We start from the raw sequence: 18,693 nt of genomic DNA, 5'->3' as shown, positions 1-18,693 counted from the left end.
GACTTTGGCTTGATCTAGTCACAACCATTGTGAACATTTGGGGAATGAACCAGTAGATAGAAGGTCTCTTTCTCAGTCTGCCTCTCCTTCTGTGTTGCTTTGCCTTCAAATAAAGAAATCAATGTTGAGGGAAAATATGGTCTGTAGGCCCAGGTACTTCTGTTGTGTTCATGTACTGAAAGAGTTTAAGAGGTGAGGCAACATATTTATAAAATATTTTATGAAACATGTGAAAACATGAACATTTAGAGATATTCATTCATAGATCTACTATGTACAAGAAAGTTCTGAAAAATACAAACCAATACCTACATCAGGACTATAGCCCATAAATCTACCTAGCCACTAGGAAGGATGAGTATTCTAATACGTTCAAGCCCAAGTGCAGAGGAAGCATGGCTACCTCATCTATAATTGAAAGGGACTGAGCAGGCTCTTCCATAAAAGAGTTTTAAGCAATAAATATGATCACATTGTGTTTCTGAAATATACTTCTGGGGCTAATGTGGGGTTTGAGAGGTAGAAAGCACTACAAACGCATAAATTAGAAACTGAGCCAGCTCATCACATGAAATTAAAATCACTTTATCTAGTAAGCTTGATTTAGAAGGTAAAGAACTGTCAAGCATTTACACTACAATTTCCCAAGAAAAGACAATATCCCCAAGACAGGTGTCCTAACCATTATATCAATAGAAACCTCTCAGATTTTCCCTTATAAAACTATTTAAATAGTACTAAATATAGATAGCATTCATAAATTTGTTAAATATATATTGAGTTTCTGTCTTACTAATGAATTGTGATAGCTCCAAGAAGAGTTTGAGGAAAAATATGCAAGAGATAATGTCCTGCTTCCAAGATCTTGCAATATAAAAACATATACTGTAATAATCAATTCATTTACAGAGTATCAGGATACAGAACATATTTTTCTTACACTTGAATTTTTCAGCAGAAATTTTTGCAAGCATGTGCAAGTCTTTAGAGTGTTTAATTCAGAAAAGCAACTGCTTTGAAGCAAATGATACCTCATTAAACTATGTGCATTATAACCAACTAGAATGAAATATAATATAAGGGTGAGTATTGTGATACAGCAGGTTAAGCACTTCTTGGGATCCCACATCCCATACTGGAGTACCTGGTTTAAGTCTTGGTTACTCTGTACTTTTGATCTCGCTTCCTGCTAATTCACTGGGAGACAGCAGATGATGACCCAATTACTTGGGCTCCTACTACCAAGATGGAGTTCCTAGCTCCTAAGGTTTGTTAGCCTGGCCCAGATCTGGCTGTCATAGGCATTTGGGAAGTGAATCAGTACATGGAATTACTCTTTTTCTCTTGTTCTGTCACTCTGCATTTAAAACACAACTAAATAAATCTTTTTAAAAATAAAATATAATTAAGGAGTGGATTTTAGGCAACACTTAAAAATTTATGTAACAAAATAAACTCCCAGTATTTAAGAAAGTCAAAATACATCAATTTGAAAAATCCAGGGGAAGAAAAGAACAAACTATATACTACTTGGTTAAGCAGGTTACCTTCATAATTTTAATACAACATGATAAGGCCACTGAACTCTCTGGATCTAAGTATCTCTTTGGTGACAGGCATTCCTGGGCCAACTACCTGTATTGGAAATGCCACAGATGGTAAATTTTATTGCTTAATTCATCATCTCAATGTACCACTCTTCAATTCTCAAATACCAGTGGATATTTTGATGCAGAAGCTCCATCAAGATTGACCAAGAAATATCACTCATCAAAACGTTATGGGAAGAGGCAGGCATTTGGCACAGCAGTTAGGATGCTACTTGGGATACCTGCATCACATATTGGAGCACTTTATTCCAGTCCTAGCTCTGTTTCTGATCCAACTTCCAGTTGATGTACACAATGGGAGGCAGCAGGTGATGGTTGTAGTACTTGAGTCCCCGCCACCCAGTGAGAGACCTGGATTGAATTCCAATAACTTGGATTGGGCTTTGCCCAACCCCAAATCTAGCGGTAATTTGGGGAATAACTCAACAGATCTGTTTCTATGCCTTACAAGATAAATAAGTAAAAATTGTCAAAACCAAAATCTCAAGAGAAGATTCACAAAAATTTCTATAAACTGTTTCAAATTGTCTGGGTTTTCCTAATTCAAAACAACCACAATATTATTGCTTGTCCTAAGAAATCTCTAGGATTTAATAAAGTTGTATATTTGAATATATCAAAGAAAGATTCATTTTCATATAGTTATATGGCAGGTGAAAACTACTTTTCATAGAGGAAAAAGTAATGTCTAAGAGAAGAGGATTTGCACAGATACATAGTTTAAGCTGTACAAAAATATCCATTGCCCTTAAAACCTTTTTTGAACTCTCACATCTAAGTTCTAGGTTATGCTTTAGCAAAATCCAATAAATCTGTGGCTCTAATAGCATAAGCTAAAGTTTGGTGTAATTGAACCACTGAAAAACAATGTTGTTTTTAAACCAAAATAAAAAATTTCTTTCTTCCTTTATATTTCATAAGGAATAAAATTCAACCATTCAAGTAAACTAATTCTATATGTCATTGTTTTAAATATGAGTAGACTTGAGAAAACTCATACACCTGCCTATGAAAGTAATGAAAATTAGTCAGTCTCAGGAAAATATGCCAGTGATATAAAGCTTATGTTACAAATGTCACCTTATACGCCAAGACCTAACATGAAACCGGAGAATGTGTGATTAGAAGAGAATTTTTTTTAAAGGCTTAAGTTTTACAACAAGATTTTAAAGGTTTAAATTTTATAGCAAGATATAGCCAGACATATGCCAAAGATAAATAGTTTCATTTCCAGTTCTATGTCCAATTCTAGAGGAGTACATATACAAGGGCATAACTGACATTTACACCTGAAGGTAAAAAAGGTCTGTCCGGCTAAGCAGGTTTAAAACTGAACTCCAGAATTTTTTACTCCAAGACAGTTTACAATATTTTGTCTCAATAGATGAAAACCATCTTCTTCTGGTTGCTTAGGCTACGTTGGAGTCACCCTTTCTCAATGCCACATATCCAATGGCAGGAGACACAGCCATTGGTGTGCGCCTTTTTATAACCAAGTCAGATTGTGTAACTTCTCTGCCCCAAACTTTACAACAGATCCCAATATTACTCAAAGAAAAAGCCACCCATCCTATATAAGATTACTCGTTTCCCACTACTCTTTACCTTGGTCACTTTTCCAGCTATCATCACCTCCCCCTTGTTTCTTAAAATAACCATACACCTTCCAATCCTGAGGCATTTTTATCCATCCATTCTCACTGTGAAGCCCTGTCCCTAGGTCAGGGGTTTTCAGAGTAGCCAGCAGCATGGACAACACCTCAGGAAGTAGTAGAATCATAAACTCTCAAACCTCACTGCAGACACACTCAATCAGGACTCTAGATGGGGGCCCAACAATTTGTTTTTAAGAAATTCTGCAGGTGCTTCTGTAGCACATGAAGTTGAGAACCACTGCCCAGAAATCTACCCAGGTGACTTCCTCACTTCCCTTAGTCTTTGCTCAGATATCATCTTTAAGATGAGGCCTACTCCAATCACTCAATTTAAAATTGTACCGTTCATGCTTTCCTCAAACTCTCCTGGAACCTCTTGCCCTTTCTCCTTCCACCATCACCCATATCATCCACCAAAATACTACACCATTGACTGTTTAAAAACACATTACTGTTTATCTTACTCCACTAGACTACAAGTTCCATGAGGGTAGCAACCTTTTCATTTTAGTTGCTGTTACATAAAAGTGTCTGAAACAGAAGCTGTTTCTATGTAAGTACTAAATAAATACCTACTGAATTGAGTAAGTGGGTAAGTAGGGCCCAATTAGTATGGCAGTGGGAAAACTAGACAAGTAAAATATGCCCAAGTAGCAGGCAAGGAGTCTTCTGACAGATGGGGGTTGTAGGCCTGAGCACACAATCAACACATGTCATCTCCTCTCATTATGAGCTACACAGGTGAAATGCATGTGTATTTAATATTCTTGACACTGGACACATGTTATAGAACACAGGAATGATCCAGGCATCTTGATCGCTATCTAGCGTCTTTGCTATTATTAGGAAGAGGGGAGGATTCAGGTTGCCATCCTGTGCTTTCAGACTGTAGAAGCATAGAAGTGTTAATGTTCCCTAACGCCTTAAGCTACCACCCTGGTCAATGGAAAATGCACACATTACAGTCCCACGCCTTCCTCGTGACAATAAGAGCTACCCATGGAATTACAGATTAGGGCAGCTAAACATCTGTGTGGTTATTATACTCTCTGGGTTTGTTGAAAGTAAAAGCATTGGAGTAGCCTTTGCCTTTCTGGATATGAGTTTTAAACATATCCCAAATAAAAGTAACAGAACTTGGGGAGGAAACAAAATAGTGTAGAAAAGTTTTTTTTTTTTTTTAAAGTGTTCCAGCTATGTGCCAAACCCAGTGCTAAGTAGTAATGTTCAGTATGACCAGGCTGCACCCTGCTACTATAAAAATAATGGTCATACTGTGTCTGTGAGACAATACACAGAAACCTCTAGTAAATTCCAGCTTCTACTACACATTGATTCTGAAGAGGTACAATTTTGATGATTCCTTAGTCAAAGGAACAATGCCAAAAAACACAGGACTAAATAAACCATATCGATTTGCTCTCATTTTTACAAACTCAGAACAATGTGTTTCTCTGTGAACATCTAATTCTGGCCTTGTTATTGCCTTCAAAATGCTCTCAATTTTGGTTTTAAAATAAAAAAATGTAAGTAAACTCAGATCTATGAAGGATGAAAACAAAAGGGTTTCTTTAATCCCTACCATACAAATGATGAGTACATTAATATCCTCCTATCTTTTTGGCTCTGAACCATCTAAATTATTATTCCAGTTTTACAATAAAACCTGTTCAGAGTAATGAGGAAATAGTTTGGGGATTATTGCTCATAGCGTTTAATAGTGTACTGGACTCCTGATGCTTGTTTGTATTCGCTTAGACTAAGTATCTAAGGGAAAATTAAGTTCTAAACTGAGGCTACTGTTTGAAATCCCAGAAAGGACTCTCGGGAATAGTTTGGCTTTTTCGTGACAATAGATTTTCTGATGAAGTACACCATTCCCTAATGAAAGAGACTTGGCACTGCTTCGTATGATCAAATTTGACCAATGTGAGGAGCATGATGATCAGTTTGGGAGTGTTTTAATAAAGGAAACATGAAATCGTCTGTGCTTTGGCAAGACATACTCCAAACCGTCATGAGAGCTGTCGTCCTGGCCCACAGATGATGCCCGCCATGCTACAACTGTGCAAGTTCCCACTGCCATCAGTGAGAAAGCTGGCGCACACACAAGGACACCATCCAAGAGCAGTCATGTGGGAGTCTGCTTCATTGGATCCTATGAAAAAACCAACCAACTGCCCCGCCTCCCTCGACCCCCCAAAGACTACTATGGGACAGAGCCGAGCTTGAAGCTACTCAATATATATAATTCCAGGCAAGTGGATAAGCAAGCAGGGCTAGGAAAAAAGCAATTGTAAAAAGCAAAATGCTGATATTTCCAAGTAGTAACACTGTCAAATGTGACAGATGTGAAATAAAGATGAGGCAAAGACATGAACCTTGAATTACCCAGGTTGGGATTGCTTAACTCTTTGGAACAATGGATCATTAGGGACCCTGTTTTTAACACATTATATAAAAAGATACCAACATGACAGTTATCGTATTGACAATATTGAAGCTTATAAATTCATTAATAAAATACTGTACTTTACCCGCATAAATGCTTGATGTGTCCTACAGTTAGTAGCTTTGCTCGATACTTGTATGCTTCCTGTAATCACATCAGAAGTGCCATTGGAAGAAAAATAAAATCTTGATGGGGACTCTGCCTTTCTGTTCACATCCAAACTCATGTTATAAAACAAAACTGCAAAAAAATAAAAAAATTGTACATAATCAATTACCTATGCTCATTTATTGTTTTAAAGTGGTAATAGTCAAATTTATAAAGAATATTGAAAACATCAGCTTTTCTTTATTAAATAGCTTTTAAAAATTAATCTGAAACAAACAGGGAACAACTAAAAATGTAAATTTCAAAAAGAAAAATGATTTTTATATGTAATAAAGAATGTAAAAATTTTTCTTTAGCTTTCTATTAATACTAACATCTTTAGTTATTTGCTTAATCCCCCTATATATCAAAGTTTAAGGGTCCAGCACCACAGTGCTGGAAGGATGCCCTTCCAGTGTTCATTAGTGTAAAAAATTTTAAATACAGACATTCTCTCAAGAAGTGTGATAGGGTTTATTTCAAATATGACATAGTAAAATTCATCTGCTAAGGAAAATCTTCAAATAAGCAAAAAGTAAAATGTTTAAAGCAACCACAAAATTTCCAGCCAGAACTTGCCAAGAAAATGAAAACCATTTCCTGAATCTAAACAAATTATTTGCAAAGCAAGCTGAATTCAGTAGTCTATTGAGGTATCACTCATTTTACATAGCATTAATAAGTGATATTTTAAGAATTTATATAGTTCCTTAAAAATAACATATATAGTTTCTGAGATGTGTAATCCATAAGCTGTACTTTGGAAATTTATATTCATTAAATAAAAGAAAAAAAAAGAAATAGCTTATGCCTCTGCGAGGAATTCAGCCATTTGTCAGGAAAGTGAAAAGGCAACTGACAGAATGGGAAAAATACTTGCAAACTATGCAACAGATAAAGGATTAATAACTAGAATCTACAATGAGATCAAGAAACTCCACAACAACAAAACAACACACTCACTTAAGAGATGGGCCAAGGACCTCAATAGACATTTTTCAAAAGAGGAAATCCAAATAGCCAACAGACACATGAAAAAATGTTCAGGATCACTAGCCATCAGGGAAATGCAAATCAAAACCAAAATGAGGTTTCACCTCACCCCGGTGAGAATGGCTCACATTCAGAAATCTACCAACAACAGATGCTGGAGAGGATGTGGGGAAAAAGGGACACTAACCCACTGTTGGTGGGAATGCAAACTGGTAAAGCCACTATGGAAGTCAGTCTGGAGATTCCTCAGAAACCTGAATATAACACTACCATACAACCCAGCCATCCCACTCCTTGGAATTTACCCAAAGGAAATTAAATTGGCAAACAAAAAAAGCTGCCTGCATCTTAATGTTTATTGCAGCTCAATTCACAATAGCTAAGACCTGGAACCAACCCAAATGCCCATCAACAGTAGACTGGATAAAGCAGTTATGGGACATGTACTCTATAGAATACTATACAGTGGTCAAAAACAATGAAATCCGGTCATTTGCAACAAAATGGAGGAATCTGGAACACATCATGCTGAGTGAAATAAGCCAGTCCCAAAGGGACAAATATCATATGTTCTCCCTGGTCGGTGACAACTAACTGAGCACCAAAGGGGAAACCTGTTGAAGTGAAATGGACACTATGAGAAACAGTGACTTGATCAGCCCTTGTCCTGACTGTTGATATACAATGTAATACTTTATCCCTTTTAGTATTTTTTTTGTTCTACTTAATACTATTGGTTGAACTCTTTAATTAACATACAATTATTCTTAGGTTTTTAAATTTAACTGAAAATTGATCTGTTAAATATAAGAGTGGGAATAAGAGAGGGAGGAGATGTACAGTTTGGGGCGTGCTCAATTGGACTTGCCCCAAAGAGTAGAGTTAGAACCATGCCAAGGGATTCCAATTCAATCCCATCAAGGTGGTAGGGCCAATGCCATCTCACTAGTCCAAGTGATCAGTTTCAGTTCACAACTGATCATAATGATAGGATTAAGAGTCAAAGGGATCACATAAACAAGACTAGTGTCTGCTAATAGTAACTGATAGAGTTAAAAAGTAGAGAACGATCCAACATGGGAAGCAGGATTGAATTAATGGTATAACTAATACTCAAATAGTACTTTACACTTTGTGTTTCTGTGTGGGTGCAAACTGTTGAAATCTTTACTTATATATACTAAATTGATCTTCTGTATATAAAGATAATTGAAAATGAATCTTGATGTGAATGGAATTGGAGAGGGAGCGAGAGATGGGAGGGCTGTGGGTGGGAGGGAAGTTATGGAGGGGAGGGAAACCACTGTAATCCAAAAGCTGTACTTTGGAAATTTATATTTATTAAATAAAAGTTAAAATAAAAAAAAACTTATCTGATCACAATGGATTTGATAGTAAATACTGGTTTTACATAAGGGGAAACAAGCCCTATCTATTCAACATGATCTTCAGATAACCCCTCAATCAGCACATCTATGTTAAAGTGTAATTCACCTGGCTGGTGCCGCGGCTCAATAGGCTAATCCTCCGCCTAGTGGTGCCAGCACACCGGGTTCTAGTCCTGGACAGGGCGCCAGATTCTGTCCCGGTTGCCCCTCTTCCAGGCCAGCTCTCTGCTATGGCCCGGGAAGGCAGTGGAGGATGGCCCAAGTGCTTGGGCCTTGCACCCCACGGGAGACCAGGAGAAGCACCTGGCTCCTGCCTTCGGATCAGCACAGTGCGCCGGCCGCGGCAGCCATTGGAGGGTGAACCAATGGCAAAAGGAAGACCTTTCTCTCTCTCTCTCTCTCTCTCTCTCTGCCCACTCTGCCTGTCAAAAAAAAAAAGTGTAATTCACTCAGGGGTCATGCTTGTAATTTGTTGCTTCTCAAATCAAAAGTCAATGAAGGGTTTGCTTATACCCTTTTATCTTGCAGCTCTGGCCAGAAAATCTCCATATAACTACTAAAATTGAGTCAGATCTAAAATGGAGATACTAGGCTCAATTCTGTATGTTTTATTAACAGTTAATTCAAATTGAGACCTCTTTGACATATCTATAGTTTAATTCAGGAAGTACTTACTGCCCTTTGTGAGCAGCCTCAAGGGTAATTGGTATAATCAACTTGATAGGTCTTTTAGGGATGTTCATTTCATGACTACCTAATGTCCAAAAGATAATTTCAGGTTTCCTTCTCTCCTACCACGACCTAATTCCTCTAGCTCTATTATTAGCCCATATTATTAGCTGAACTGTAACATAATTAGAAACAGTAATCTACTGTTTCCAAACACATAATGCTTACAGAAATCACATATGTGATTTGAATTAACCACAATTTTAGATGATACACGCTATTGCTACTGATTTTTGTATGTTGACTTTGTATTCCACAACTTTGCTGAATTCATTTGTTAATTCACATAGATTTGGTGGAGTCTTTGGGTTTCCTACATGTGGGAAGATGTTTGCAAACACTTAGAATTTGATTTTCCTCTTTCCTGTTTGGATGCTCTTTATTTTGTCGTGCATAATTGTACTGGGAAGGATTTTCACTACTATACTGAATAAAAGTGGTGAGAGTGGACATCTTGTTTTGTTCTGAGAAATCTTGATCTTTTCCCATTTTATTATGATGTTAGTTGTTGGTTTTATACATATGGCTCTTATTAAGCTGAGGTATATACATTCAATCCTAATGTTCAGAACTTACAATTTTCTGCACTATTGAAATGATCACATTACTTTATGTTTTCATTAAACATACATTTAATGTGGTGTATCACACTTACAAATAAAATCAGCATGTGTCAAACCATCTTTGCATCATGGGATGAATCCAAATTGATCATGGTGAATAATGCTTTTAATGTGTTGTGTAATTGAGGTTGTATTTTCATTACTTGGGAAATGGGTACAGTCCTCAGGAGGAGCAATTTGCAGTAAATTAAGATGTGTATATTATTTGTATAAATTAGAATCAGAGACTAGACTTCAGATAAGCTTCTTCTATTATTCAAACATAAGAGAACTTGAAGAAAAGAATTTTCTTCCTCTTAGGTCTTCCTCTAAGTTTAAATTAGCTCCAGATTTTCAAGACGTCAGTGAAACTGAGGTGTGTAAATGTACTTTATACTTTGAAAAGAATACACAGATAAAGTTCAAGTTGGTTTTTCTTAAACTAACAAAGCAAGTGATACTCTAGTTTTGCTTCCTGTCATAATCTTTAGACAATTGCAGCCTTCTGATGTGCCTCAATCATTGGCTAAAACAACAAGAAGGATCTGGAAAGGTGCTTATCAAGTGGCTGCTTTCTCCTGCCCCAAAAACTTCCATGGGGGGGAAAAAAAAAGACAGTGAATGAAATGCATGCTCTTTCAGACATTCATTTCACGTGGCAACTTACCAATATAGCCTGGAACCTCTTTGCCTTTATATGAGAAGCAAAGTTTTAGATCAATGCACACAGAAGGCAGTCCATTTTCAATGCAATCAAATTTTGTTCTATTTACTGCCTCTGGGTGGCTTAAAGAAGCATCAACAATCACTACGGGTCTGGTCCTAAGAAAGAAAATTAGTAATATTAATTGTAATATTATTTTTCTTTAAGAAGACAGCTGTATTTGTCAGTTCTCATTAGCAAAGTAATTTGATGAATCTGCTTTATTAATAGTATGATAATATGCATTCATACTCAATTACATTTCTGTGCATGGATCAAAAGAAAATTTCATTTAAATGTCTAAAATATTGACATTCTTTGATGATTTGTTTAATTATATCTGTGTAATATGGGGAAAAAATCCTGAAGTTCAATAATTAAGCATCAGAATACCAAAACAGCATTATGAGGCCACCACCATTGCTGATTTTAAAACCTGCCTCCCATCATTTACAATTAAGCCCAATTGTCATTAAGCAGTGAAACTGATAAACCCTACCTTAGCAACACAGCAGAATTAGAGCGAAAAGCACCAACTGCTACATCTGGAAGATAAGAGACCACAACACTGATTAATGATCATCATTAGTCAAAGAGAATTACTTTTCAGCCATAAATACTTGACTACATGTCACCTTCTGACTGTATCAAAAAATATTTACAGAAAATTAATTAGAAAACAGAGAAGACTCCAAGATGTTGGAATAGGGAAACAGCTACTGCTCCAAGCCAGGGGAATATAGTTTAAAAAAGTGGAGAGAATGGAATCTCAGGGAAGAGTTAGGGAGAAAACTGTACTGGAAATGCCACAGAAGGAAGAGGGACACTGTGACTCTAGCTGGAGGGTGTGGACGTGCAGCATGAGCACTGACACAACAAAGGACTCCAGAAGCCGAGAGCCTCAGCATCAGCATTGGAGAATGAGGTGAGGCCAGACTGCAGCAGCCTTAGCCACTGGCAACAGAGCTGAAGGGAGAGCCTGGCATGAGCTCTGCCTGAAGCCTGGTGAGGAACAGCGTACCTACCAACCCAGAGGAAGAAAAGGGGCATGCTTTTCTCTCCCCATCCCCCTGACAACTGTGCCCTGCAACTGGATGAGAGAGGGTGGGCACCATTTTGGACATCTGTAAAAGCTGCACCAGCCTGTGTCCACATGCCCAGCAACCAGCCGAGAGCAGATGCCTGACTCTGGCTGGGAGGGTTGACAGGCGGATGGGCTCCTACATAGGAATGTCAGGTGTCCCCTGCCTCCCAGCATGTCACAGGCTCTGTGGTGCTCATGTTGCTTGGGCAGAGTACCGAGAAGCAGCTGGCTCTGGGAGTGTCTGCCTCTATGGACAGCACAGACTGGCAGGGTCAAAGTGATCCTTGGAGCCTCATGACTGTGGGAGCCTTGTGTGTTGGGACTGTGGAAACACTTTGACTGCCTGGGAGGGTACAGGGTGTGTGTGTGTCACTGGGCAGTCACTGTGATGGCTCCATATACTCCAGGCTCCCTGACTGCCTAGGGTGGGTTATTGCAACAGGATACATGCTCACACTGAGGACTGCACGGATCCTTTGTGTGGTTATTGTGGCACTGTTGATGAATATTTCACACACTGAGGCTAGCACCTGGACATTGGTAACCTTGGAGGAGGGGGAGGTGAGGGTGAGACTATGCCAGTTGAGCTGATTAAATCTTCCTCTCTGATAAACTAAAGAGATCTATCAAGCCCAACATCAGTGTTACCTTGGACACTCCCCTCACCCTGGAGCACTGACCAGAGCTCCCTGGCCACACATTGCACAAGCATCTTGGTATTCACTCAAAGAGCAGACACTCCACTAAGCCACATGGGATTAGTCTGAAGATAAAAGCCATTAGAGTGGGAAAAAAACAATTATTTCCACACAGACTAAAAATAAATACAGAAATTCAAGAAATGAGAATAAGGAAGACAACAATACTTTTTTTTTTCATTGTTTGGATTATTTTTTTGTTTGAATTTTTTTTTTCATTTATTAAACTTTCATTTAATGAATATAAATTTCCAAAGTACAGCTTATGGGTTACAATGCTCCCCCCCCCGTAACTTCCCTCCCACCCGCAACCCTCCCCTTTCCCACTCCCTCTCGCCTTCCATTCACATCAAGATTCATTTTCAATTCTCTTTATATACAGAAGATCAGTTTAGTATATATTAGGTAAAGATTTCAACAGTTTGCCCCCATATAGCAACACAAAGTGAAAAAAATACTGTTGGAGTACTAATTATAGCATTAAATAAGAGTGTACAGCACATTAAAGACAGAGATCCTACATAATATAAATTTAATACTAGAATGTGAAGACGGAGAGATAGATATAATGCCTGAAATGGACTTCAAAAGATTAATAATAGGATTACTCATGAGCAATCAGAAGCAAATCCATAAATTAAAGAATTCAATACATGATATGTGGTGGAAAGCCTTAACAACAGATTCAGTGAGGTAGAATAAAGAATATCTGAATTAGAAATTTTGGAGTCAGACCAAAAAAAAAAAAAAGCAGAAATTAGAAAAATTAAAAACATATGGGTCTTAGGAATTTCTGAAGGTATAGAAAGAAAAAATGGATTAGAAGGCCTTTTTAATGAAATAATTACAGAAAGTTTCCCTAATCTGGATAAAATGATGCCCAAGTACAGGAAACACATAGAACTCCTAGTAGACATAATCAGAAAAGATTTTCACCATGACACATTGTAGTTAAAATTTCCACAGTAAAATATAAGGAAATTATTCTAAAATGTGAAAAAGAGAAATGCTAGATTACTTTCAGAGGATCCCCAATTAGACTCACAGCTGACTTCTTATCAGAAACCCTATAAGCTAGGAGAGAATAGTGAGATATACAGTCTTACGAGAAAAACACTGTCAACCCAGAATGCTGTACTCTGCAAAGCTCTCATTTATGAATGAAAGTGAAACAAAGACCTTCTATAACAAAAGGAAATTGAAAGAATTTGTCAGAACTCATCCTGCCTTACAAAAGATGCTTAAGGATGTGCTACATACAGAAACATAGAGAGATAGCCATCATTATGAAGGAAAGTTAAGGCAGAAAATCTCCCAGTAAAAGTACAAAGGAAATCCAAAATAAACAATAGGAGTATTCATGGAAAAATTTCAAGGCTAACTCATTACTTATCAATAGTCACCCTGAATGCAATGACCTCAACTTTCCAGGTAAAAGATACAGATTGGATCAATGGATTAAAAAATAAGACCCATCTATTTGCTGCCTACAAGAAACATCTCACCCACAAAGATGCATGCAGGCTAAAAGTGAAAGGATGGAAAAAGATATTCCATGCTAACAGAAAGGAAAAAAGAGCCAGTGTAAGCATCTTAATATCAGAAAAAATAGACTTTGACACAAAGACTGTTAAAAGAAACAAAGAAGGGCACTATGTAATGATTAGGGGGTCAATTCAACAGGAAGATGTGATTATAATAAATTTATACATACCCAATTACAGGATGCCTAGCTATTTAAAAGAAATTCTAATGGATCTAAAGGGAGACACACACTCTAATACAATAGTAATGGGGGACTTCGATACCCCCAGTTTAAGCAATGAACAGGTCAATCAGACAGAAAATCAGCAGAGTTAAACACTATAGACCAAATGGACCTGATATCTAGAGAACTTTTCACCCCACGCTTGCAGGATTCACACACTTATCACCAGTGTGTGGAACTTTCTCTAGGATAGGCCACTTGCTAGGCCATAAAGCAAGTCTCAGCAAATTCAAAAAATTTGAAATCATACATGCATCTTCTCTGACCACAATGGAATGAAGCTGAATCTCTAGAACATATGCAAACACATGCAGACTGAACAACATGCTCCTGAATAAACTATGGGTCACTGAAGATATCAAAAGAGAAATAAAAAAAATATTGGAAATGAATGGAGGTGACAATACGACATATCAAAACTTATGAGAGACAGCAAAAGCAGTATTCAGAGGGAAGTTTATAGCAATTGGTGCCTACATCAAGAAATAGGAAAGGCATCAAATGAGCTATCAATGCATCTCAAGGACCTAGAAAAACAACAAACCAAACCCAAAATTAGTAGGAAAAAGGAATTAAAATTAGAGAAAACATAAATAAAATGGAAACAAACAAACAAAAAAAGACCAAAAGATCAGTAAAATTGAGCTGGTTTTTTGAAAAAATAAGTGAAATTGATACATCAATTACCCAACTAACCAAAAAAAGAGAGGGAGAAGACCCAAATAACATCAGAGATGAAAAAGGAAATATAACAGATACCACTGATGATTCTTTATTAAAAAGAGCCATGTGCCAACAAAGCAGGAAACCTGGAGGAAATGGACAGACTCCTAGACACAAACAATCTACCAAAATGGAGCCATGAAGATACAGAAAACCTAAACCAAGACAGAGACTGAGGCCAGTGCCGTGGCTCACTAGACTAATCCTCCGCCTTGCAATGCCGGCACACCGGTTTCTAGTCCCGGTCGGGGCACCGGATTCTGTCTCAGTTGCCCCTCTTCCAGGCCAGCTCTCTGCTATGGCCCGGGAGTGCAGTGGAGGATGGCCCAAGTGCTTGGGCCCTGCACCCCATGGGAGACCAGGAGAAGCACCTGGCTCCTGCCTTGGGATCAGCGCGGTGCACTGGCTGCAGCGCGACAGCTGCGGTGGCCATTAGAGGGTGAACCAACGGCAAAGGAAGACCTTTCTCTCTCACTGTCCACTCTGCCTGTCAGAAAAAAAAAGAGACTGAATCAATAATAAAGACCCTCCCAACAAAGGAAAGCGCAGGATCAGACAGCTTCACTGCTGAATTCTACCAGACATTTAAAAAGAACTAATTCTGGGGCCAGCACTGTGGTGCAGCAAGTTAATACTCTTCCTGTGGCACCAGCACTTCAAATGGGTACCAGTTCTAGTCCTGGCTGCTCCTCTTCCAATCCAGCTCTCTGCTATGGCCTGGGAAAGCTGTGGAAGATGGCTCAAGCACTTGGGCCCCTGTACCCATGTGGGAGACCTGGAAGAAGCTCTTGGCTCCTGGATTTGGATTAGTGCAGCTCCAGCCATTGTGGCCAATTGGAGAGTGACCAGCAGATGGAAGACCTCTCTCTCTCTCTCTCTCTCTCTCTCTCTCTGTCTCTCCCTCTGTGTAAACTCTACCTCTCAAATAAATAAAATCTTTTTCTAAAAAAAAATTTCAATTTATTCAAAACAACTGAAAGGGAGGGAATCCTCCCAAACTCCTTCTACGAAGCCTGCATCTCCTTAATTCCTAAGCCAGAAAAAGATACAGCAGAAAAAGAGAACTTTAGACCAGTTTCCTTGATGAAAATAGATGCAAAAATCCTCAACAAAATTCTAGACAATTCTTCCAATAACATCAGAAAGATCATCCACCCAGACCAAGTGGGACTTATCTCCAGGGAGCTTCAACATTCAACAAATCAATTAATGATGTACATTACGTTAACAAACTGAAGAATAGGAGCCATATAATTATCTCATTAAATGTAGAGAGCATTTGTAAAATACAACATCCTTTCATGATGTAAACCTTAAGAAAATTGTGTATAGAAGGAACATTACCCAAGAAAAATCAAGGCAACTTATGACAAACCCACGGCCAGCATCTTACTGAATGGAGAAACATTGGAAGCATTCCCACTATGATCCAGAACCAGACAAAGATCCAAACTCTCACCACTGCTATTCAATATAGTCTTAGAAGTTCTAGAGCCTTTAGGCAAGAAAAAGAAATCAAATAGATAAATTCTGGAAAAAGGAAGTCAAACTATGCCTATTAGCAGGTGACATGCTTCTATATAAGAGACTATTGGAACCTGTAAAAGACTTTGGTAAAGCGACAGGATATAAAATCAACACAGAGAAATTAACAGCCTTTGTGGAAAGAAGCTGAGAAAGAACTTGTAAGAACAATCTCATTCACAACAGCTACAAAAAATTAAATATCTTGGAATAAATTTAACCAAGGATTTAAAAGATCTCTATGATGGAAACTGTAAAATATTAAAGAAAGAAATGGAAGGAAACATTAAAAAGTGGAAAAACTCTTCCGTGTTTATGGACTGGAAGAATCAATATCAACAAAATGTCCATGCTGCTGAAAGCAATACACAGACTCAATGCAATTCCAATCAAAATACCAAGGACATTCTTTTCAGATAGAAAATATGATGCTGAAGTTCATATGGAAACACAGGAGACCCCGAATACCTAAGCAATCTTACACAACAAAAACAAAGCAGGAGAGTTCATAATACCAGATTTCAAGACATACTACAACACATTTATAATCAAAAGAGCCCGGTATTGGCACAAATACAGACTTGTAGACCAATGGAATAGAATAGAAACTCCAGAAATCCACGAATCTACAACCAATTTATCTTTGACAAAGGAGCTAACATCAATCCCTGGAGCAAGGGTAGTCTCCTCAACAAATGGTGCTGATAAAACTGGATCTCTGTAGGCAGAAGTATTAAGCAAGACTACTTTACACCTTACATGAAAATCTACTCAAAATGGATCACAGACCTACATCTATACCCAATACCATCAAATTAGAGAACACTAGGGAAACCCTGCAAGACTTTGGCAAAAGCAAATACCTCTAGAGAAGACCCCAGAAGCACAGGCACTCAAGGCCAAAACTGACAAATGGGATTACATCATGCTGAGAAGCTTCTGCACTGCAAAAGACACTCAGCAAGGTGAAGGTTCAACCGACAGAATGGAAGAAAACATTTGCAAACTAAGCAATTAATAAAGGTTTAATATCCAGAATCTATAAAGAGCTCAAGAAAATCAACAACATGGGGCCAGTGCTATGATATAGAGGGTAAAGTCGCATGCTGCCTGCAGTGTTGGCATGCCATATGTGCACCAGTTCGAGTCCCAGCTGCTCCACTTCTGATCCAGCTTTCTGCTACGGTCTGGGAAAGCAGCTGAATATGGCCCAAGTTCTTGATCCCCTGCACCTGTGTGAGAGACCCAGAAGCAGCTCCTGGCTTCGGATCTGCTCAGCTCCAGCCCTTGTGGCTGTTTGGGGATTGAACCATCAGATGGAAGATTCATATTCTCTCTCTGTCTGCCTCTAATTATTGGTTTCAAATAAATAAATTGTTTAAAAAAGAAACTCAACAATAAAATAATCCAATTAAGGAATGGGCAAAAGACTTGAACAGGCATTTTCAAGAGAAGAAATTCAAATAGCCAAAAGACACATGAAAAAATGCTCACGATCACTAACCATCAGAGAAATACAAATCAAAGTCACAATGAAGTTTCACCTCACCCCAGGAAGAATGGCTTTCATACAGAAATCAACAAACAAATGATGTTGAGGATGTGGAAAAAAAAGGTACCCTACTCCATGGTTGGTGGGAATGTAAACTGGTACAGTCACTGTGGAAGAGTATTGAGATACCTCAGAAATCTGAAAATAGACCTACCATATGACCCGATCATTCCACCCCTGGCAATTTACCCAAAGGAAGTTAAATCAGCAAATGCAAGAGTTATTTGTACCCCATGTTTATTGCAGCTGAATTCACAATAGCTAAGATGTGCAATCAACCCAGATGTCTGTCAACAGAAGACTGGATAAGGAAATTATGGTATATGTGCACCATGGAATACTACATAGCAGTACCAAAAAAATGAAGTCTTGTCTTTGCAACAAAATGGATACAACTGGAAACCATTATACTTAGTAAAATAAACAAGTCCCCAAAAAACAAATACCATATATCCCCTCTGATCTGTGGTAACTAATAAGAGTACCTAACAGGTAATCTATAGGAGTGAAATTGACACTTTTAGATGTGATTTTGAACAGCCCATGTCTCGACTGTTGAGGAACAGGTTTTTTTTCTTCATACTATTTTTTGAATCTTAGTGTAGGGTTAATCGTATGAGTATAAATTTAACCAAAAATAGATCATTGTAAAGAGCAAGAATGAGAATAGAACTAGGAGGAAGAAGAGTGTGAGTGATGGTGGGAGGGAGTGTATGGTTGGAGGAATCACTGGAGTCTCAAATTTGTATATATGAAATGCATGAAGTTTGTGTACCTTACATAAAAGGTTTCTAGGTAAAAAAAATGAAAACAGACTAGCACATTAAGAATCATTCTATATTTCCATGAATGCTTTTATAGTAACTCATTTCTTTCTAATATAACCTAAAGAAACTTTACGATAAAAAATATGCTATGAAGATTATATTACTAAACCAAAACCCAATTTTTGGGACTAGAAACATTCATCAAGAAATTTCATGTTGTAAAAAAGTTTCTTCTTTATTTGTATATTTGACAGATTTTCATTGGTTTCAAGAACAAGGAATATAACATTAAATAAGT

At 37.9% G+C, this 18,693-nt stretch overlaps 1 protein-coding gene across 1 annotated transcript in view; it reads right to left on the bottom strand.

Annotated features, from left to right (window-relative positions):
- ITGA4 (integrin subunit alpha 4) overlaps window positions 1-18,693 on the bottom strand; it is a 108,666-nt gene that overhangs the window by 47,001 nt on the left and 42,972 nt on the right. Inside the window, exons 13-15 of the mRNA XM_062188675.1 lie at window positions 10,779-10,824; window positions 10,244-10,398; window positions 5,803-5,957 (exon numbers count right to left, since the gene is read on the bottom strand). Coding sequence (XP_062044659.1) covers window positions 5,803-5,957; window positions 10,244-10,398; window positions 10,779-10,824 — 356 coding nt within the window. The remainder of the gene's footprint in view (window positions 1-5,802; window positions 5,958-10,243; window positions 10,399-10,778; window positions 10,825-18,693) is intronic.

Source organism: Lepus europaeus, chromosome 1, assembly GCF_033115175.1.
Source record: "Lepus europaeus isolate LE1 chromosome 1, mLepTim1.pri, whole genome shotgun sequence".
Lineage (NCBI taxonomy): Eukaryota > Metazoa > Chordata > Mammalia > Lagomorpha > Leporidae > Lepus > Lepus europaeus.
The sequence above is the reverse complement of the archived record's forward strand: the minus strand, read 5'-3'. Positions and strand labels throughout refer to the sequence as shown.